We start from the raw sequence: 22,242 nt of genomic DNA, 5'->3' as shown, positions 1-22,242 counted from the left end.
GTATGGAGACATGCTGTGCACCCGCACGCACGCGCATGTGGAGAGGTCGCAGCCGGAGAGGAAAAGAAGGCTGGGTGCTGCCTGGCGTTCCATAGCAGGAAGGAAATAAAAACCCCGGCCTGGGCTGAACCCCTGAACCGGCAGCGCTGAGCCCCAGTTATGGGCCAGACCCTGGGGACTCAGGCTCTGGCAGGGGGAGACGGGGCTGTGAGGTGGAATCCCAGGGGAGCAGCGAAAAGTAGGGCCCCGGAGTCGCGCACATTGCGCGTAGAGGACGGAATGTTGACCCTGATGTTGGATTGCCCTGGCGGGAAGAAACAAAGCCTCCGGCGGTGCTGAGCCCCACTCCCGACCACCCTGAACTCCAATCCCTTGGGCTAATCCCTGGGGGCTGTGAGGTGGAGTCCTGGGAGAGCGGCGAAAGGCCGAGCCCCCGGAGTTGCGCACATTGCTCACAAGAGAAGGAATGTTGACTCTGATTCGGGATTGCCCTGGAGGGAAGGAAACAGGAGCCCCAGCCGGCTCAGGGAATCCCAGGGGAGTGGCGAAAAGCGGAGCCCCCGGAGTCGCGCACATTGCGCACAGAGGACAGTCTGTTGACTCTGATGCTAGACTCCCATAGCGGGAAGGAGAAAAAAAACTGCAGACTGGAGGAACGCGACGAGGAGCAGGAGCCCCTGCCAGACACCAGCCAGCCAGGCGCCAGCAAGGAATCGGGCGACGGGGCCCCCCGGGAAGGGGGGTGCCCCTGAGCCTTCGACCGCTGAGCACGGGCAATGAAGCCAAGGCCGGGGGCTGCTTCCTGCGTGGCGGTGCTGACCCCGGCAACAGACAGAAGCAGTGCAGGAGCCCGCGGAGAACAAAGGGGTGCCACAGGCCAACCTGCTGAGCTTCCAGGACAAGGAGGAAGAAACCGAAAAATTTCTCAATGTGAAGAAATCAAGGGAGAGCAAAAGATAGTAAAATTACTTAAGAAAGAACACAAAGATCTTGAAAAATCAAAGACTAAGTCAGAACCCAACTCAGTAGCCAACATTGCAACATAAATGCGTTAAAAAAAAAAAAAGAGAAAAAAAAAAAGACAATGTTGGAACGGCTGCGGCCAGGCCCAGAGTGGCCAGGCACAAGGCAGTGGCAGCCGGGCCTGGAGCAGCAACAGCCAGAACCAGAGCACCAACAGCCAGGCCTGGAGCAGCCAGACCTGGGGCAGTGGCAGCCAGGCCTGAGGTGGAGGCGGCCAAACCCAGGGTGGCCAGTCCAGGAACACCCAGACCCGGAATGGCCAGGCCCAGAGAAGCCGGGCCCAGAGCAGCCGGGATGGGAGCAGTCAGGCCCAGAACAGCAGTAGACAAGCCCGGAGCATCCAGGCCGGGAATGGCCAGGCTCGGAGCGGCCGGGCCCGGGGCAGCCGGGTCCAGAGTAGCTGGGTCAGGTGTGGCCAGGCCCGGAGCAGCAGCTGCCAGTCTGGGAGTGGCCAGGCCCGGAGCAGCCAGGCCCAGAGCAGCTGGGTTGGGTGCGGCCAGCCCCGGAGCAGTGGCTGCCAGGCTGGGAGAGGCCAGGCCCGAAGCAGCAGCTGCCAGGCTGGGAGCGGCCAGGCCTGGAGCAGCCGGGTCGGGTGTGGCCAGGCCTGGAGCAGCCGGGCCCGGAGCATCCAGGCCCAGAGCAGCCGGGTCGGGTGCGGCCAGGCCTGAAGCAGCAGCTGCTAGGCTGGGATCGGCCAGGCCCGGAGCAGCAGCTGCCAGGCTGGGAGCGGCCAGGTTGGGAGCAGCAGTGGCCAGACCCGGAGCAGCTGGTTGTGGAACAGACCAGAGCAACAGAGGCCAGGCCTGGAGCAGCCAGGCCCAGAACAGCTCGCTCCTCGCCTGCCCCCGCCCCAAGGCTGCCTCTCAGACTTGGCTGGAAACTGTTGCGGGAACTTGAGGGTCTGCTGAATCAAGTGATGAAGGCTTAGATCTGGATGTGTTGAGTTAGTATAGTGCTGGGGTGTTGATCTGTGAGTGCCTTGTGCGGGGCCTGGATGAGGTTGGTTGACCTATTTGGAAATGTCTTTTGTGTGAAATGTATCTTTGGGCATGTGGAGGTATTATTGATATGAGAAAATGCTAAGTAACTGATTTACTGTCTGAAAAGAGATTTACTATCGGGGAAAGGGAGGGAGGAAGAGACTGAACATAAACTGTGCACCTATGGATGAGGACAATGGGGCAGGGGAAGGGGGAAGAGGGTGGGGTGGGAACCTGGTGGAGGAAGAAATGAGGAACCTTTGTAATAATATGAACAATAAAAATTGATTAAAAAAAAAAAAGTCACAGCACTATTGCATAAATAAAAATCTTCCCTAAAATTATGTTTATCTCCAAAATTGAAAATGGTAAAAAAAAAATGTTCATGCTAGTGTAGTGGTAGCACTAAGTATAGAGTAGTAGAGAATCCTGGACTTGAGGAAAACCTAGAATACAAGCACAGCTCCACTATTTTTTAGTAGATTGCACTTGACAAGCTATTGAACTCATTATGGCATTTCTTCATCTAGAGAAATGAGAACCTCTCTCGTGCTATAAAATGACTTTCTGGTCATTGAAGTTACAAAGATTATTTACCATTCAGTCCCAACTGGACCTTTTCATTGGCTGGCTAGAGCATATAAACAGCTAGACAGAAATAACTGGTAATTTTAATGCCTATTTTACAATTATCATCCTTACACTTCTAAATAATCATTCAAAATTTTAATTGATGGCTTTAAGAGCACGTCACTGTACTCTAGTATCTTAAATAATGAATTTCCAAGGACAAAGCTAAAATTCCACAATTTCTCTATTGTCTTAGCAGCTCTTTGTTCTGATAGAAAACTAAAACTACCGACCAAAATAAGAGTAATGAGTCCTTTCAGTGGTTTCATTGCCCCGAATAAAAAAAATTGTTGGTTAAAACCCATTTGTTTTTCTCTCAGTTAAACCTTGTGAATTTGCAAAGAAGTATCACATTCAAAAGGAGGAAAGAAAGAGGGCCACTCCGGGAAATAAAACCCAGGAAAATGACTACCATGTAAATTCCTAAGCTCTAATAGTACAAGAAGGGGAAAGTCATAAAACTGAGGTTCTACCTCATTTGCCATTCACCATGTGACCCAAGTTAAGTCTTTGAACTTCTCTAGGTTCAGTACTTACCTGAGAACAAAAGTCAGTTATACTTTTGAATATTAAATTCAATTCATTCATAACCTACGGAATATAACATTGGATAAGAGGTAAAAGTAGTCATGATACAAACAACATGATTACCTCAAGTCCTAGGAAAAAAATAGGAAAGATGAGTTATTTGACAATGAGGTTTTAATGCAGGCTGACACTTTAAAGGAAACACTAGGAAATAAACACTACAGAATTGTTGACCACTAATTAATTTCCTCAAGAAAATAATTTTTAAAAAGCATTCAATAACACTTCCAACATAGGGGGAAAGTTCATTTTTTCCACATACATAGTTTCATCTACCGACTGACTGCATTCCTGGACTGCTGCCTCCACTACAGATCGTTCAATCATGTTGGATGACACTGAAAAAAGAATTTCAAAGTCAAGTTTAAAAAACAGGCTTAAAAATAGTTCTTCCCACAGATAACTTTTTTTCCCTACAAATAACCTGCAGACACTAATGTGGAGGTTCTCATTACATATTTTTTAGGAGGAAAAAAATGTTAGGTCAGAACATTAACAAAAGCCATAACTTAAATACCTTACCTGTGTCTTACTGTTGTAAATATTGTTTAGTAACACTGTAAGCTCCTAGGTTAATAAACTTACATTAGTATAATTTTTTATCACAAGTGCTAAATTTTAGTAGCCATGATAGTAACAATCCTGTCTAATAAAGAGGGAGTATGCTAATTGACCCTCAGGCTGTTGCAAAGATGGTAGTGTTCACAGCCAATAAGGAGGGAATATGCTAACTGACTGCCACGCCCTTAAGCCCACAGCCACAAGATGGCGCTCAGTCCCCTCAGCCCCACCGGGGCGCCTATCCCCGAAGTCCTCCAGTCCCCTCTACCCGCTCAGCAGCCTAGGGCCGCCGGAGGCTCAGGTAACCAGGGCTGGCAAAGGCTTGAGCTGCTGGCAGTGGCAGCAGCGGAGGTGTGATGGGGCGTTGCCATCCCCTGATCGCCAGGTCGCCTCCTGCCCCTTAGGGCTCCCAGACTGTTGAGAGGGGGAAGGCCAGGCTAAGGGATTCCCCCTCCAGTACATTAATTTTCATGCACCGGGTCTTTAGAAATAACAATAATAGCTACCACTTATTAAGCCCTTAGTAAATGTGTGTTTGGCACTATGCTCAGTGCTTTACAAGCATTCTCCATTACAGAGATATTCTATGAGATTAATGTCCTTATACCCATATCTTATAGATAAGGAAAGTGCAACTTTGAGAGGTTGAACAACCTGCCCAACAACATAGCTAGAAGAGCAACACAAACCGAACCCTGATTCCACACTGTGTGTCCTTAACCACTTTGGTATGTTCTCAGGCAAAATACCATGTTACCATCTTAATTTTACAAATACCAATTTTTAAAATATAACCATTTTCTGAATTTTCAAATTGTAAATAATTTTTGAAAGCAACGTTATACTTGACATTCTGCCTTTATAATAAAATCTCAAACATTTCTCATAGTAATATTTTTTCTGAAATATCTTCTTGGGCAGTGGAAACAAAAGAAAAAATAAACAAATGGGACTACATCAAACTAAAGAGTTTTTGCACAGCAAAGGAAACAATCAATAAAATGAAAAGACAGCCCACTGAATGGGAGAACATATTCTCAAAAGAGGACATACAAATGCTCAGTCACTAATCATCAGAAAAATGCAAATTAAAACCACAATGAAATATCACCTCACAACTGTCAGAAATTCTTTCTATAATAATAAAAGTTTAATATGCTAATTAAACCAGACGGCCTTCTGAACATCCTTCTGGACGAAGCCGGGGCTATAGGGAAGCAGGTGCTGGCAGCCAGGGGAAGGAAGGCCTACTCTTGCATGAATTTCGTGCATTGGGCCTCTAGTCATCAATAAATCAACAAACAACAAGTGTTGGCAAGGGTGTGGAGAAAAGTGAACCTTTGTGCACTGTTGGTGGGAATATAGATTGGTACAGGCACTGTGGAAAGCAGTATGGAGTTACCTGAAGGAAAAAAAAAAAAGACTGTTCTTATAACCTAGTGATCCTACTTCTGGGAATTACAGTGTTATTTACAATAGCCAAGATTTAGAAGCAGCCCAAGTGTCCATAAGTAGATGAGTGGCTAAAAAAGCTCTGGTACACTTACACAAGGACACAAGGGAATACTACTCTGCTGTAAAAAGGAAACAAAGTTACCCTTTGCATTAGCATGGATGGACCTGGAGAACATTATGCTAAGTGAAATACACCAGTCAGAGAGAGACAAGTACCATGATTTCACTCTTAAGTGGAATTTAATGAACAAAGTGAACTACCAAGCAAAATAGAGATTGGCTTATAAAAAGAGAGAGCAAGGGCTGGTAGTGGTCAGGTGCTGTGGGGTTGGAGGGATTAAGCAAAAAGGAAAAAAAAAGGGAGAACTTATGGACATGGACAACAGTGTAGTGACAGTGGTGGAGGGAAAGAGGAGAGAGGATTGAAAAGGTCATAGAGGGGATGGAAAAAATAAAATAAGATTTTTAAAAAACCTACTTTTAGAAGTGAAAATTTTTTCTATACATTGAACATGTTTTTTCCTTTTTAATTAAGAAATTAACATCTAGCCACCATATGAGAGCAAGTTGCATCCACTTTTCTCCTTCAGTGCTATAAAGTGAACTTTTTTTTTTTTTAGAAGAGCATTTCTCCTTTGTAGGCCTATACTTGTGGCAAAAAGTTAAGTACTTAACATAGGGGTGTCGAACTCAATCAGAGAAGGGGCCAAAATCTAAAATCCAGCCTAAATCGCGGGCCGAATGGTTTACTGAACAGTCATAAACTGTCATTGCGATGGAAACGCAGCGGAGTGCAGTGATGACAGCGCGGTGCGGGCCACATTGCAAGGCCTGGCGGGACGGATTTGGCCCGAGGGCCTTGTGTTTGACACATGTGACTTAAAAAAAGATCCCTGAAGAAAGGCAGAAGCAAGAAGGGAGTTAGCCTGGCTCACTTTTTCCTCCAACCCCAAACATTTAGGGATACTTAAGACAAAATTATAGGCAAGCAGAGAGACAAAGTGACCCTAAAAGATCAGATCAAAATCAGAAGTTAAATGGAGAAATATTGAGGTGACAGCTCTACGAGGGAGAAGAACTGTAAAAGGGTCTCTGGGGAATGCACTGAGGTTCCAAAGGAACTAGAAGCTACCCTTGGGAAGAAGTGCTATCAGGGGTATGTCCCCATAGGCTGGGACATTGTCATACTGAATCCTCAACTTCTACTCAAATCTCTAAGTCTGCAAACAATGTGGAAGTATATTAACAACTTAAGAGCTATCAGAATTTTACTTACAGGGCTGCTTTTCAACTGCATCAATGATCTTTTCCAGTGCATCTTCAAGCTCTACTTCACTGACAGACTGAAGAGCTTCTGTGAGGTACTTAATAGCTTCACTGATAAGAGGGAAAGAAAAGGTGAGGCAAGTCATTGGTAATTAAGGCTAAAAGTTTTATGACAAAATGGCAAAGACTCATCAACATGGCATTGAAATTTACTTTTTATTTTTTTATTTATTTTTTAAAAATATATTTTATTGATTTTTTTTTGCCCCCCTCTCTCCCTCCCATACATACTCTCCCTCCCCAGAGTTTTATGTCCATTGGTTGTACTTATATGCATAATACAAGTCCTTCGGTTGACCTATTATCTCCCCCAGATCTCCCTCCCCTCCCCACTGTAATTTGACAGTCTGCTGTTGCTTTACTGTCTCTATATCTATCTTTTGGTTCATCAGTTTATAATGTTCTTTATTATCCATAAATGAGTGAGGTCATGTGGTGTTTCTCTTTCATTGATTGGCTTATTTCACTCAGCATGATGTTCTCCAATTCCATCCTGGTTGCTGCAAATGATGAGAATTCCTTCTTTTTTATGGCAGCATAGTATTCCATTGTGTAGATGTACCATAGTTTTTGGATCCAATCATCTGCTGACGGGCACCTAGGCTGTTTCCAAATTCTGGCTATTGTAGATTGTGCTGCTATGAACATAGGGGTGCATATATCCTTTCTGATTGGTGTTTCTAGTTTCTTGGGATATATTCCTAGGAGTGGGATTACTCGGTCAAATGGGAGTTCCATTTTCAGTTTTTTGAGGAAACTCCATACTGTTCACCACAGTGGTTGCACCAGTCTACATTCCCACCAGCAGTGCACGAGGGTTCTTTTTTCTCTGCAACCTGGAACATGGCATTGAAATTTAATGCCCACCTTTCTTGCACTTTCCAAACAAATTATTCCTTCTGTTCCCTGTCAACATAACCATTTTTTTTTCTTTTTAATATAGCAAAGATAGAAATGTATTGAAGAACAAGTACAGACTCCCATGTGGGGAAGGGAAAAGAGTCCCAACATAACCATTCTTAAAGTCCCAAATCACATCCATCTTTTAAGAAGTCTTCTTAGCCCTAACTGGTTTGGCTCAGTGGATAGAGGACTGGCCTGCAGACTCAAGGGTCCCAGGTTTGATTCCAGTCAAAGGGCATGTACCTTGGTTGCGGGCACATACCCAGTAGGGAGTGTGCAAGAGGCAGCTAATTGAGGTTTCTCTGTCATTGATGTTTCTAACTCTATGCCTTTCCCTTCCTCTATGTAAAATATCATTAAATATACTAATAGCCTAGGTGGTCGTCACGCCCTCGTGCCGCGATGACCTCATGCCGTCACAATCCATCACCAGGAGGTTGCATGCACAGTGGGCGCACACGGGTGGGCAGGAATTTGACACTGCGTGAGCGGCATGGAGGTGGGGCCCAGCGGCCAGTCTGCACGGAGACAGGACCCCTGGCTCTGGCCTACCTCTTTGGGACAATCCATCTAGGAGACCCATATGGGTGGGTGTGCTCTACCTCTTTGGGGCGACTGATTGCGGGGCTCCTGCACTGTGAGAGGGCACAGGTCAGGCTGGGGGACTCCCTCACCCCCACCCCCTGCCAAGTGCACAAATTTTGTGCACCGGGCCTCTAGTGTGTGTGTGTGTGTGTGTGTGTGTGTGTGTGTGTATATGTATATATATATATATATATATATATTTTTTTTTATTTATTTATTTATTTATTTATTTATTTATTTATTTATTTTTTTTTTTAAAGAACCCTTCCTAGCCCAGCCAGTGTTCCTCAGCAGTTAAGCATTGACCCAGGAACCAAGAGGTTGCTGATTCAATTCCTGGTCAGAGCATTGCAGGCTTGATCCCCAGTATGGGGTGTGCAGGAGGCAAATGATCAATGATTCTCTCATCACTGATGTTTCTATTTCTCTCTCCAATTGATGATGTTCCTCTCTCATTGATGTTTGTATTGCTCTACCCTCCTCCCTTCCTCTGTCTCTAAAAATCAATTAAAAAAAAACCAAAAACACATAAACCTGTTAACAGAGCGGGACGTATAAATACGTCAAACGGAAACAATATCGGGTATGAATACATCCTTGAAATATACGTTGCGCCCTGAAACGGGCGGGACGTATATTTCCAAACAACAAAGTCATCCACACATGTCTTGAGATGAATTTAAGACATGGAGGGAATCAGTATAATTTCGCCATTGAGAGTGGTGGACGTGTTCTGGGTGAGCAGTGATGGGTACGTACTTACACTTACCCACCTGTTTTCGTATTATATATTATTTACTTATATTTTTTATATCTCCAACCTTTATATAATAAAAAAACATATAAAATTGATCCAATCATCAATAATTTTTCAGAAAAGTTTAAAAGTTTTTATGTATGTGAACGAGAAATATGCGTAGATAAATCTCTTTTATTATGGAAAGGGAAATTATCTTGGAATCAATATATATCTACAAAAAGAGCTAGATTTGGAATGAAGTTGTTTATTTTGAGTGAAAGCCAATCTGGATATGTACAAAATATAATTTTATACACAGGCAAGGACACAAATTATGGTCCGAACTACCCACAAGGAAAACAATCAACAAGAATTGTTTTGGAGTTAACACATGACTTACTGAATAAAGGGTATAGGATTTACTTAGGTAATTTCTATAGGTCAATTCATTTGGCTAAACTCTTGTGTCAAAACAATACAGACATTGTTGGAACCATGAGGATAAACAGAGTCGGAATACCCAGTGAAATAAAAACAAAAAAATTACAGAAAAATGAACATATGTAAGAATCAGACAAACTTATGGTTTTAAAATGGAAGGATAAAAAAGACATATTGATGCCCAGTTCTATTCATAATGATGAAAAGACAATGATTGAAAAGAGAGGAAGAAGGCAAGAAAAACCGAATGTTGTCCTGGATTATAACAAGAATATGAGCGGCGTAGATCTGGGAAATGGAGTTATGGTGGCCCACACAGCTGCCCGTAATAGGGTAAAACAATTTTATAAAAAATTTTTTCTACGATTAATTGATATGTGCTGCTTCAATGCATATATTATATACAAAAAAGATAAAGGTCATTTGGATCGATTACACTTTTTGATAGTGTAGAGAAATTGGTAGATAACAACATAGTGAAAACCCACCCAAAGACATCAACAAGCAGCTCTTCATCTAAAACCATCAAGCTTAGTTGACAGGCATTTTCCAGAACAAATGAAAAGCGATATTTGCTACAAAAAAGGTGTTAGGAAAGAATCTACATACCGGTGTCCGGATTGTAAGGTAGCACTATGTATCAACAATTGTTTTAAAATATATCACATGGAAGTTGAGTTTTGAATTTTTACATCTCTATTTCAATTTTTTAAACTCAATATTTCTATTTCATTTGTGTGCTTTTGTTTATTGTTCTGTAATTGTTAACTTTTTAATATTTTTTATTGTATATAGAAATAAAAACTATATATATTTTTTGTAATCTTTATAATTGTAAAATTTATAATTTTTTAATTCGATGTTTCCATTTTTTTGTTGGTATTCTTTTCTATTTGTTTGTAATTTTGTATTTTCCTTTGTGCTTTATATATAAATAAACGAAAAATATATATTTCATTTATTTTAATTAAGTCTAAATAAAAAAAATAATATAAAATTACGTCCACTGGGCGTGACGTACTGACACGTCCTAGTGAAAGAGTATGCGTTCTCTGTACGTTGTATAATTAAAAAGGGAACTCCCGGGTTAAAAGGTTGAGCCAAAACCGGTTTGGCTCAGTGGATAGACGATAAAGCGTCGGTCTACAGACTGAAAGGTCCGGGGTTTGATTCCGGACAAAGGCATGAACCTTGGGTGCGGGCACATCCCGAGTAGGGGGTGTGCAAGAGGCAGCTGATCCGATGATTCTGTCATCCGGGTTTCTAACTCTCTATCCCTCTCTCTTCCTCTCTGTAAAAAATCAATAGAATATATTTAAAACAAACAAACAAATAAATAAATAAATAAAAAGAGGCAAAGTCACAGAGCTAATAAGCCGTTCCTCCTCCGGCACCGGCAGGAGGGGACCCTCGAACCCCCGCTCCGACTCTGTGCCAACCCCAGAGAGACCTAGGAAGTATCGCAACATGACCATCGTGCCAAAAGCACTTTGTTTCTTAGGACTTTTTGTTAATCCTCGCCCAGGGATATGGGTTTCCATTGGTTTTCATTGAGGGTGGAGGGAGGGGGATGGAAGAGAGCTAGAGAGCTGTAAATCAAGTGAGAGAGACACATCGACTGGCTGCGTCCCCCACGCCCCCGACCAACCAGGGGTGGAGCCTGCCACCGCGGTGGGCGCCAGAGACCGGAATTAGCCCGGGAAAGGGCCATCGCTGCTACCTTCCCGGGGGTGGCGAGGGCCGCTTCTTAGAACTTTGTAAGGTGTCTGTCATTTAAGGTGAAACCCCCTCCCGCTGCCCGGGGAGTCTCGAGGCCCCGCGCCGCTGTTTGGCTCTGGCTCTCCCCTCCCGGCCTGCCACACCGCGGCCCACTCACCCTCTGAGTAGCAAGCCGCGCAGCTTGAAGGCAGAGAGGGCCCGGCTCCGCAACCGCTCCGGCGCCATGTTCGCGTTTTGGCGCCACGGCCCCGGCCCCGCCCCGCTCAGGCCCCGCCCCGCTTAGGCCCCGCCCCGCTCAGGTTCCGCCCCGGCCCGGCCCCGCCCCGCCCCGGTGTGCTCCGCCTCTGCAGCTGGCCGGAGACCTGGGGACTCCCTGCACCCTGGTTGCCAGGCGCAGAGCACTGCGATGCCTCCTGCTAGGCTCTGCAGTCCCAAACGATGTAGGCTGAGGGAGGAGAGGACTTGAACTCCTTTTTTGTCCCATGCAAAGTATGATAAAGGAAGGGAAATGTGTGTGCGTGTGTACACATTACTTGTTTTTGAATTTTAAAAACCTCTGGCATTAAAACTAGACCCTAAAAAATATGATTAAACATAAAGGGCAAAAAGAGATAAATATCACAGTGAGAACTTTCTTTGTAGTGAGAGTTTTAACTATCAATCATGATGTTTTACATATTCAAAAAATGTAAAAGAAAAAAAAGTAAACAACATTGAAAGCATAGCCCTGTGGTGGGCAAACTGTGGCTAGTAAGCCACATACGATTCTTTGGCTCCTGGAGTGTGGTTCTTCCACAAAATACCATGGGTGAGTCTATTTTGAAGAAGTGGCGTTAGAAGAAGTTTAAGTTTAAGTTAAAAAAATTTGGCTCTCAAAAGAAATTTCAATCGTTGTGCTGTTGATATTTGGTTCTGTTGACTAATGAGTTTGCCGACCGCTAACTTAAAACATAGTCACAAACCCAAATAGTCAAACAAAATGAGGAAACAAGGAAACAGCCTCAAATGAAAGACTAGAGAATTCAATTAGAGAACCAAAAAAGAAAAAAAAAAAAAACAATAAAAAACAAACACACAGGAGGACAACTTAAGGTAGGGGTGTCGAACTCAATCAGAGAAGGGGCCAAAATCTAAAATCCAGCCTAAATCGCGGGCCGAATGGTTTACTGAACAGTCATAAACTGTCATTGTGATGGAAACGCAGCGGAGTGCAGTGATGACAGCGCGGTGCGGGCCACATTGCAAGGCCTGGCGGGACGGATTTGGCCCGAGGGCCTTGTGTTTGACACATGTGACTTAAGGGATCTGTGGGACAATGTGACATGCAATAATATTAGCATAGCATATGTCCCAGAAGAGGCAGAAAGGGAGAAAGGCATAGAGAATGTGTTTGAAGAAATAATGGCAGAAAACTTTCCTAACCTGGTAAAGGAAAAAGTCACACAAGTTCAGGAGGCATAGAGAACCTCAAGCAAGAAGAACCCAAACAGGCCCACACTCAGACACATTATAATTAAAGACAAAGAGAGAATCTTAAAGGCAGCAAGAAAAAAGAAAACTCTTATCTACAAAGGAGCTCCCATAAGGCTGACATCTGATTTCTCATCAGAAACTCTACAGGCCAGAGAGAATGGCATGAAGTACTCAAGGTAATGGAAAGCAAGGATCTGAGACCAAAATTACTATATCCAGCAAGGCTATCATTCAAAATAGACAGTCAAATAAAGAGCTTCCCAGACAAAAAAAAAAAAAAAAAAAAGCTAAAGGAGTTCATCACCACCAAGCCAGCATTACAAGAAATGCTAAAAGGATTGCTATAATAATAAGAAACAAAGAGAGAAACCTAGCCATGCAGAAATATAATGGCAATAAATAAGTACTTAGCAATAATAACCTTAAATGTAAATAGATTACATGCTCCCATCAAAAGACAGAGAATAGCTGAATAGATTAAAAAAACATGACCTACCTCTATGCTGTCTACAAGAGACTTACCTCAAAACAAAAGACACACACAGGATGAAAGTGAAGGGATGGAAAATTTTTTTTTAATGCAAATGGAGAAGAAAAAAGCTGGAGTAGCAATACTCCTATCTGACAAAATGGATTTTAAAATGAAGGCCATCACAAGAGACAACAAAGGTCACTACATAATACTAAAGGGATTGATCCAAGAAGAGGATATAACCATAGGAAACAAGAAAGAAATAAAAAAGTTCCTAGGAATGAAAATAAACACACAAAATCCCAAAATCTCTGGGACACAGCAAAAGCAGTCCTTAGAGGGAAGTTCATAGTATGATAGGCATACCTCAAAAAACAAGGAAAATCAGCAATAAACTATTTAACCCTACATCTTAAAGAACTAGAAAGAGAACAACAAGGAAAGCCCAAAGTAAGAAGAAGGAAGGAAATAATAAAGATTAGAGCAGAAATAAATAACATAGAGACTAAAAACAAAACACACACACAAAATCAATGAAGAACTGGTTGAAAGATAAACAAAATTGATAAACCGTTAGCCAGACTCATTAAGAAACAAGAGAAAGGATCCAAATAAAATCAGAAACTAAAGTGGAGAAGTAACCACAGACATCACAGAAATTAAATGGATTGTAAGAATGAACAACTAGCTGTTTCCCCGAAAATAAGACAGTGTCTTATATTAATTTTTGCTCCCAAAGATGCGCTAGGTCTTATTTTCAGGGGATGTATTATTTTTCCATGAAGAAGAATACGGTACACATTTATTGTTAAATGAAAATAAAGGAAATTTATTACCTGTATACGGTACGGTAGTATGGTAGTTGTCAACACAAACTAGACAAACTGTGAATCCTACAGTATCAAGAATTTACTCATTTATTCAATGACAATCATGTCATCATCTTCTGGAACATCATTATAACCATCCAATTCCTGAATTTCCTGGTGAATTTCTTGTGACTCCATTTCTTTCAGAATCAGTGGACCAAATCTCTCATGTTTAGCCTAGGGGGGGGGGGCCTTATTTTCGGGGGATGCCTTATATTTCACTTAGAAGGAAACCTGTAAGTAGGTCTTATTTTCAGAGGATGTCTTATTTTTGGGGAAACATGGTATATGCCAACAAGCTGGACAATGTGGATAAAATAGACAATTTCCTAGAAAAATCTAATCTCCCACACTGAATTTGGAGGAATCAGAAAATCTGAATAGTCCAATAACAACTGATGAAATAGGAGCAGTAATAAAAAAATATTATATATAAAATCTTTCTCTTGAAATATTGTTTATTCCATGTAATATTACATTTTAAAAATTTTTCTTGAAATATTAGTTTGTTGCATGTAAATGGCTAATTAGTTTGTATCTACAATCTGGTAATAGATTTATTTTGTATGTTGAAAAACATTATCTTTGTTTTTCATTCATTTAGTCAACAAATATTCCAGTATAATAAAGCCTCCGCACCAACTTTCTATAGCAAGCAGGCACTTAATATGTTCATATTGAATAAATGAATGAATTCAACTTGTTCTGAGTGGTGGGCAGCCACAATCTCTTTGAAAAGTGGCTTTGGACAAATGCATTTACAGACACTAGTAGAATTGTTATCTTCACTCCTGGTCTTAGTTTTACTTCAGTAACATTGTATAACAAGGGCTAGCCAACTTTTTCGGTAGGGGGCCAGAGAGTAACTATTATATTTTATGGACAATATTTAAGTGAATTAGGGTGGCTGTGTGACAATAGAACTTTATGTACAAATACTGAAATTTCAATTCACTTCATTTTCATGTCTTATAAATTATCACTCTTTTGATTCCCCCCTCCCCAATCCTTTAAAAACGTAAAATGTGAGGACATATGTAATGCTTTCAACAATAAAGATTAAAAGAAAAAAAAATCCAGATGCTAACCAACAACAAAAAAAAGTAAAACGTTCTTAGCTTGTGGTGGACAGAACTTGACCTCCCGGCCTAGTTTGTTGGTGTTTTAGAAAATTCCTAAATTAAAAAAAAAACAAAACAAAAAAGCCTATCAAACACACACACGATTTATTATTGTGGATAACCATCTCCGCTGGAGGTTGAGTGGAAAAGGAAAACACAAAGTATTAATTTGTTAATATGCTGATTTATGTTACCGCTACATCAACCCCCACAGACCGTAAGGCCGGCAGCCAGCGAATAGGAGCCGGCGGCGCCGCCCCAGTAACAGCCGGTGCGGCGGGCGCTCCCTCGGCTCAGGCCCGGCCCGGCCCCGCCGCCGCGGCGCCGCCGGGCTGTGGGGCGCGCAGTCGCACAGCTCCGCCTCCCACCAATCTCGGTCCTCGACGCGTTCCGTCCGCGCGTGCGGAGCCGCGGGGAGAGGCGGCTCCGGGCCGGGCTGCGGCGTGAAGGGCGACGGGCCCAGCGACGGGCGGATGGAGGACTCGCAGCTGTTCTGCGTGGCGGAGGAGCGCAGCGGCCACTGCGCGGTGGTGGACGGAGACTCCCTCTACGTGTGGGGCGGCTACGTGGTAAGGGGAAGGGGCGGGACGGGGCGGACTCGCGCTGGGAGCCCGCCCGGCCGCTCGGCCGGAGCTGACGCGAGCGCCCGCCCAGCCCGGCCCGGAGGCGGGGGTTGGCGGTCCGGGCGGCGCGCCCGCGCCTCTGCCCTCCGGCCGCCCGCCGACCGTCCTCCGGCCGCCCTCCCCTCTCCGGCCCCGGCGGCCCCCGCGGCGCCGCCCTGAGCGCCTCCACATCCGTCCTCTGCTCCCCGCCGCCCCGGTGGCCTGCACCAAAGCAGCTCCTGCCGATTAATGCTCTTTAAATGCTAGCGGAGATTTGAAAGTCCACAGAGGATGCCGTGTATTATTTTGTAAACGTTACTTTGTCGCCACGGCACAGTTGGAAATAAAATATCGAAATTACCGAATCATTTAAATATTTCGAAGCAATTTTTAGTCGCATTCCTGTACACTCGGCATACATACCAAGGAATGTGGGGCCACTTGGTAACACATTTACTTGGAAATGTCACTGTTGCCAGATGGATAATTACGATTTTTGTTTTCAAATCTCAAGATAGAGTCACTCATATTAGTAACAATATACTAGAGAATATTATTCTAATACCTTACTGTCTTGGAAGTTTGAGTGTATTTGTTTCTATAATCATTGGATTATAGAATCAAGGATTCTAAAGCTGGAAAGAGTTGAAGAATATATGCCAGCCCTTTAGTTTACAGATTAAAAAAAAAAAAAAAGTCAGCCGTTTGGAAGTAGAACCTACATTTTCTGTCTTCATACTACTGTGACAGAAATAGCATGACTGCATCATTCACTGAAATAAAGTACATACTATCTACGCTAAATGATTCTCAAGTCTAAATTGGTTTTTGTTGTTTTGTTTGTGTGTTTGTTTTTAATTTGGTGCAGTATCAGGATGGGAAAATTAGAAGTAACCTTTGAGTGCCTACTATACTTGGTATGTGCTAGAAACTCTCTTATCCCTAATCATATGTAATCCTTATTATTAGGTCTAGTAATAATTAATGTCGTGTTCTAATACTTTTTTAAATCGAATTTATTTAAACAATACAACAAAATTTAATCAACAATATAGTTGCCGTTGTTTTCTACTACTTGTGCCCAACGCTCAGGAAGCATTTTAATCCCTCTGTTGTAAAATTCTTGTGATTTTGAGGCAAAAAATTCAGTCAATGCATTTTTGAGGCATTCTTCATTATTAAATTTTTTTCCAAGAAGAAAGTTTTGCAAAGAACGAAACAAATGGTAATCGGAAGGGGCAATATCAGGAGAATATGCAGGTTGAGGGAGAACTTCCCATTCCAACTGGCGCAGTTTTTCAGCAGTGATTCTTGCAGTATGCGGTCGTGCGTTATCGTGGTGAAGAATTACGCCCTTCCAATTAATCAGCTCGGGTTCTTTTTCTCTTAAAGCTTGGGCTAATCTTTCCAATTGGGCACTATACACTGCACTTGTAATGGTTTGGTTAGATGGTAAAAGTTCATAATGAAGAATTCCTTTAAAATTCCACCAAACACACAACGTCACTTTTTTCGCATGCAAGTCAGGTTTTGGCGTGGGCTGCGGAGCCTCATTTTTGTCCAACCATTGAGGCCGCCTTTTCAAATTAACATACAGCACCCATTCTTCATCTCCGGTATCAATTTGCTCTAAAAACGGCAAACGGTTTTGACGAGAGAGGAGCGAACTGCAAATTGTGACTCTTTGATTACGGTTGTTGTCGGTCAACTCATGAGGAACCCATTTTCCAAACTTTTGGACTTTGCCAAGTGCACGCAATTGATTGGAAATTGTTTTTTGTGAACACTTTAAAGTTGTCGCAAGCTCTTGTTGGGTAATTTGAGGATTTTGCACAAAAAGAGCTTGAAGAGCTTCTTGATCAAAATTGGACACACGGCCTTGACCACTCTTGTCATCTAACGAAAAATTTCCCTCGCGAAATTTCTCAAACCAACGCTGGCATTTTCTGGCGCTAACTGCATCTTGACCAAGAGCACTACAGATGTTTTTTGCAGCCTCACTTGCTTTTCTTCCTAATTGGAACTCGTAAAGCATGCAGTGCCGAATATGCTCCTCATCCGCCATCTTCTTAGCCCTAGTTTTGCAACAAAAACCAAACCAAACACAAACTTTTTCAAGCAAAACTTGTTAATTGCACTTCACACGTTCTTTAGCTACCACGTGTTTGAAGGTTATGTCAATACAAGTCAACGCCAAGCAATATTTTAAACGAATGTTTAAAAACGACATTAAGTATTACTAGACCCGATAGTAGCAGTTATTAAAATGTTTCACAATACTGTAGTAGGTAAATCAGTGGTCCTGATGCAAGTTGAGAGGGCATGAGGGGATGGAAAAGAAATTACATAAACAGCAAAGCATACAGATAGTTTGTATTTAAAGGTAGCATTTCAATTCTGGAAAAACAATCACTATTCAATAAATGGTCCAGGAATAGCTGGAGGAAATTGTTAGTAGAGTTTTAAGATTGGAGAGTTAAATGTAGAAAAATTAAGCTGTACTAAACCAGAAGAAAAGATGTGACTCTTGTAAAAACCATGAGTTTGGAAAAGAAAAACTGAATTGGGAAAAATTATAAAAGAAAAATATTGGTAGATTAAACTTAAAAAAATGTATACTGTGTTTTTTAAACAGTAACTTTTTAATGCAGTAATTGTCACTATAAAGTGAGAAGGCAAATGATAAACTGGGGGAAGTATTTGCAACATATATGATAGGTGAAGTTTCAGTGAAAATAAAGATTAATATCTCCATTGAAAAAGTGAAAAATTAATATTCACAATTTACAAAAGAAATACAAATATAATGTGAATCAAAGAAATCCAATAACAATGAGATTGTTTTTCTCTAATTTGCAGATATTAAACAGATTTTGTTTGTTTTAATATATTTTTATTGATTTCAGAAAGGAAGGGGGAGAGAGAGAGGTAGAAATATCAATGATAAGGGAGAATCATTGATTGGCTGCCTCCTCCAAGCCCCACACTGGGGATCGAGCCTGCAGCCTGGGCCCTTGACTGAAATCAAACCCAGGACCCTTCATTCCATAGGCCTACACTCTGTCCATTGAGCCAAACTGGCTAGGACTTAAAAAGATTTTTTGAAAAGAGCATGATGAAATGAATTACTCAGATACTGATAATGGGAGTATAAATTTGTCTAACCTTTTTGAGGAGAAATTAAGTGACGTTTAGCAAAAGTCTTAAGTGTGTATTTTCTTTAACCTAATAGTTGCACTTTATATATTTATAGATGGTCACATAAGCCATCCATGTCATATGGAAGATGTTTATTCTTTTTAGATGCCCAGTATTTGAGCCTCCTTCCTCTGTAGTATCTCCCACTGAGTGAGTCTTCTCAGGGTATTTACTTTAGTTGTCTGACTACTTCCTACTACTACCATAGGATATAAATTGTATAAAGATGGGGATTTTGTTCCCTGTTGTATCCCTAGAGTCTAGAATTGGGTATAGTAGGTGAGCAATTAAAAAAACCTAAGTGCCAGATATTCACTTTCCCAGCCTCACTTGCAGCTAGGTTGTAGGTAAGTGACTTGGACTCTGTTAGATGAATCTGTGATAGATTTGGACTTAGGAGTAAAGACATAAAAATCACGACCTGAAGAGGATTCTTACCGGCAGTAGAGTTTGTAGGATGGTCAAAGCCATTGGCGTAAAAGGTGGTGCTGCAAACTTCTGTGTGATGGTCACCAGACCTGTGTTTTGCCATTGTTTCGGATCTTGCTCCTCCTTATATAGATGAGAGACTGGTTTTCCAACCTCCCCGATTCTATAAGCTTCTTAATATTCTTTTTTTTTTAAATTTTTTAATTTTAATTTTTCTATTTTTTACCATTTTAAAAAATTAAACTATTATCTGTGTACATATTTTAACATTGCCTCCCCCCACCCCCATACATATCCATACAGGAGACAAAAAGGGTAAAGGTTAGTAAGAGAGTGATGGTGTAAAGGTCGAGTTGAGATAGGGTTGAACGATGCTATAGTAGAAATTAAAATAGATTGAAGACTAATCCAAATGTAAAATAAAGAGAAAATAAAATGGTACTGGAGAAAAAAAAAAGAAGGAAAAGGGAACAAAAAATGCAAAATAGCAGTAGTAATAGTGATGATTGAGATTGAAAGATATAATAATTGAAAAGGTAAAATCAAGTAAGGAAAAAAAAGAAAAAAGCATTTCTTAAGTAAAAGAAGTAAAAAATGAAAATAAAATAAAAGATGTAAAAAATGAAAATAAAATAAAGAATAGTAAAATTAGCACAAAAACGTCCAGTAGTGGTCATTCACTTCCTCTGTTATTGTATTTGGCACGCCTGATTCTCGGACCAGACAGTCTTGCAGTTCCCAGCATTCCACTGCACCTCAGTTATTTGTGTCCATTGATTTTTGATTAATTCAAAGAAAAAAAAAAGGCAGTTTGTAATTCAGCCCCTAGGTGGCAGTGTTTCTGGTTTGACCTCCCAGTCTTTTTGGTTGCTCTGGCCTTCTTTCTGTATGGCTCTAGCTGCCAGAGTGCCTGCTGGCTCCCAGACTATCTCTTCTGGCTCCGATCCCCCGTTTCCAGGAAGGCAATTTCCTCCTGTAATCTCCCCGGATATGCCCAACTGGGTAGTCCTTCCCTAGTATTCAGAAGCAGGGGGGTCAAGGGGATCAGGCGCCAAGGTGTCCAGATGTTCCGCCCTTGGCGGGACAGCCCTGATTCTTAACAATCTGTCTTGTGTCCCTTGGCGTTTTAAAAAAGTCCCGCTTCTGGGGAAGATTACACCAAACCCAGCACTGGGCATTGCTGGGCAGGGTTCTGGCTGCAGTTGCAGCCTTCTTTCAGCACAGCTCGGCGTGGGGGCCGACCGGGGCTCGGCATGGGGGCCGACCACGAACTCTGCGGCTACAGTCATAGTGGGGCCGCTCGGGAGCGCCAAGGCTACAGATGCTGCCGGCACAGCGGGGACCCAGAACCCTCACGCTATCCCCGCAAACTCTGACCTTTCCGTGGGTATGTAACTTTCTGTCTCTCTCTGGCTGTTTTTTTTTTTTTTTTTTTTTTTTTTTTTTAATATATTTTTTATTGATTTTTTACAGAGAGGAAGAGAGAGGGATAGAGAGTCAGAAACATTGATGAGAGAGAATCATCGACTAGCTTGCCTCTTGCACACCCCCTACTGGGGATGTGGCCACAACCAAGGTACATGCCCTTGACCGGATTCGAACCTGGGACCTTTCAGTCCACAAGCCTACGCTCTATCCACTGAGCCAAACCGGTTTAGGCTCTCTGGCTGCTTTTAAGATTCTTACTTTGTCGTTGGTGTTTGCCAATTTAATTATAATATGCCTTGGTGTCGGTCCTCTGGGATTCATTTTGCTTGGGACTCTGCGAGCATCTTGGATTTGTGTGGGTTTTTTCTTCTCTATCTCAGGAAAATTTTGTCATTATTTCTTGAAATATGTTTTCCATGTCTTCCTCAGTTTCCTTTCCTTCTGGAATTTCTATTATTCTAATATTGTTTTGTTTTGTATTGTCCCAAAGTTCTCTTAGGGTTTCCTCCTGCTTTTTAATTTTTTTCCAGAAGCTGCTTTAATTGGGTATTTTTCCCCATCTTGTCTTCTAGCTCACTGATGCGATCCTCTGCTTCTTCTAGTCTACTCTTGATGCTTTCTATTGAGTTCTTCATAGTAGCGATATCATTTTTCATTTCTTCTTGGTTCATCTTTATTTTCTCTTGGTTCTTCTTCAATTCGTCTTGGTTCTTCATTTCCTCTTGTTTCTTATTCATATCGTCAAATTTCTCTTTCATTCTTTTTAGCCATCCTATGATCTTTACTCTGAATTTTTGCTCTGGTAGGTTGCTTGCCTCTAACTCGTTTACTTCCTTTTCTGGTGATGCCTGCTTTTCTTTCATGTGCGGGCTATTTCTTTGTCTCCCCATGGTCTCTCTTTTCAGGATGTCTGGTTATGTGGTATTCCTTCTCTTTTCACTAGGTGATTGAAGAACTCCCTTGAATCCATGTGTTTGCGCCGATTGGGGTGTCACAGGTCTCCTTTGCTGTGGGTTTTCCAGGCCTCAGAGAAGATCCTCGACTATACGATTTTTATCTTTCAATTTGTTTTTGTGATCTATCACGTTTATTGATTTGTGGAAATTGTACCATCTTTGCATCCCTTGAATAAGATGGATGTTATTATTGATAAGCACATGTTTGTTGTCAAATTTTTCCTTAATGTTTTTGTTTCTTCTTGTCTTTCTCTTAATTCCATTTTTAGCAATAAACTTTAGCATTTCTTGCATTGCTGGCTTGGTAGTGATAAACTCTCTTAGCCCTTTTTTGTCTATGAAGCTCCTGATTCCACCTTCAATTTTGAATGATAGCCTTGCTTGGTATAGTATTCTTGGGTTCAGTCACTTGCTTTGCATCACTTTGTAAATTTCATTCCATTCCCTTCTGGCAGGGAGTGTTTCTTTTGAGAAATCTGTTGACATTCTTATAGGAGAATCATTGTAGGTAAGTTTCTATGTCTCTCTGGCAGCCTTTAAGATTCTTATTTTGTCATTGGTGTTTGTCAGTTTAATTATGATGTGTCTTGGTGTCAGTCTTTTGGGGTTCATCTTGTTGGGGCTCTATGTGCTTCTTGTTCTTGCATGGTTTTTTTCTTGCCAATAACAGGGAAGTTTTCTGTCATTTCTTCAAACAGGTTTTCTATTCCTCTCCTTCTGGTATTCCTAATATGTGAATGTTGT

The 22,242-nt window shown here is 42.0% G+C and overlaps 2 protein-coding genes across 15 annotated transcripts in view; one reads left to right on the top strand and one right to left on the bottom strand.

Moving 5' to 3' along the window:
• The window catches only part of POLE2 (DNA polymerase epsilon 2, accessory subunit), a 61,909-nt gene extending 50,705 nt beyond the window's left edge, over positions 1 to 11,204 (bottom strand). For 9 of the 13 annotated variants that reach the window (XM_045587500.1, XM_045587494.1, XM_036457740.2 and 6 more), the window contains exons 1-3: positions 11,108 to 11,199; positions 6,514 to 6,614; positions 3,484 to 3,559 (exon numbers count right to left, since the gene is read on the bottom strand). In XM_045587500.1, coding sequence (XP_045443456.1) covers positions 3,484 to 3,559; positions 6,514 to 6,614; positions 11,108 to 11,175 — 245 coding nt within the window. In that variant the 5' untranslated portion in view covers positions 11,176 to 11,199. Of the gene's footprint in view, positions 1 to 3,106; positions 3,171 to 3,446; positions 3,560 to 6,513; positions 6,615 to 11,107 lie in introns of those variants that run through there. The other 4 variants (XM_036457702.2, XM_045587498.1, XM_036457763.2 and 1 more) reach the window with 4 other exon arrangements.
• A 3,975-nt stretch (positions 11,205 to 15,179) lies between these two features.
• Positions 15,180 to 22,242, top strand: part of KLHDC1 (kelch domain containing 1) — an 80,363-nt gene continuing 73,300 nt past the window's right edge. Inside the window, exon 1 of one of the 2 annotated variants that reach the window (XM_036457603.2) lies at positions 15,180 to 15,454. Coding sequence is in view for 1 of the 2 variants with exons in the window: in XM_036457594.2 (XP_036313487.1) it covers positions 15,359 to 15,454 (96 nt within the window). In the remaining variant the exon portion in view is untranslated. The remainder of the gene's footprint in view (positions 15,455 to 22,242) is intronic. The other variant, XM_036457594.2, reaches the window with a different exon arrangement.

This window comes from Pipistrellus kuhlii, unplaced genomic scaffold (assembly GCF_014108245.1).
Source record: "Pipistrellus kuhlii isolate mPipKuh1 unplaced genomic scaffold, mPipKuh1.p scaffold_m20_p_1, whole genome shotgun sequence".
Taxonomy (NCBI): Eukaryota; Metazoa; Chordata; class Mammalia; order Chiroptera; family Vespertilionidae; genus Pipistrellus; species Pipistrellus kuhlii.
Note: the sequence above shows the minus strand (reverse complement) of the source record. Positions and strands in the feature narration are given on the sequence as shown.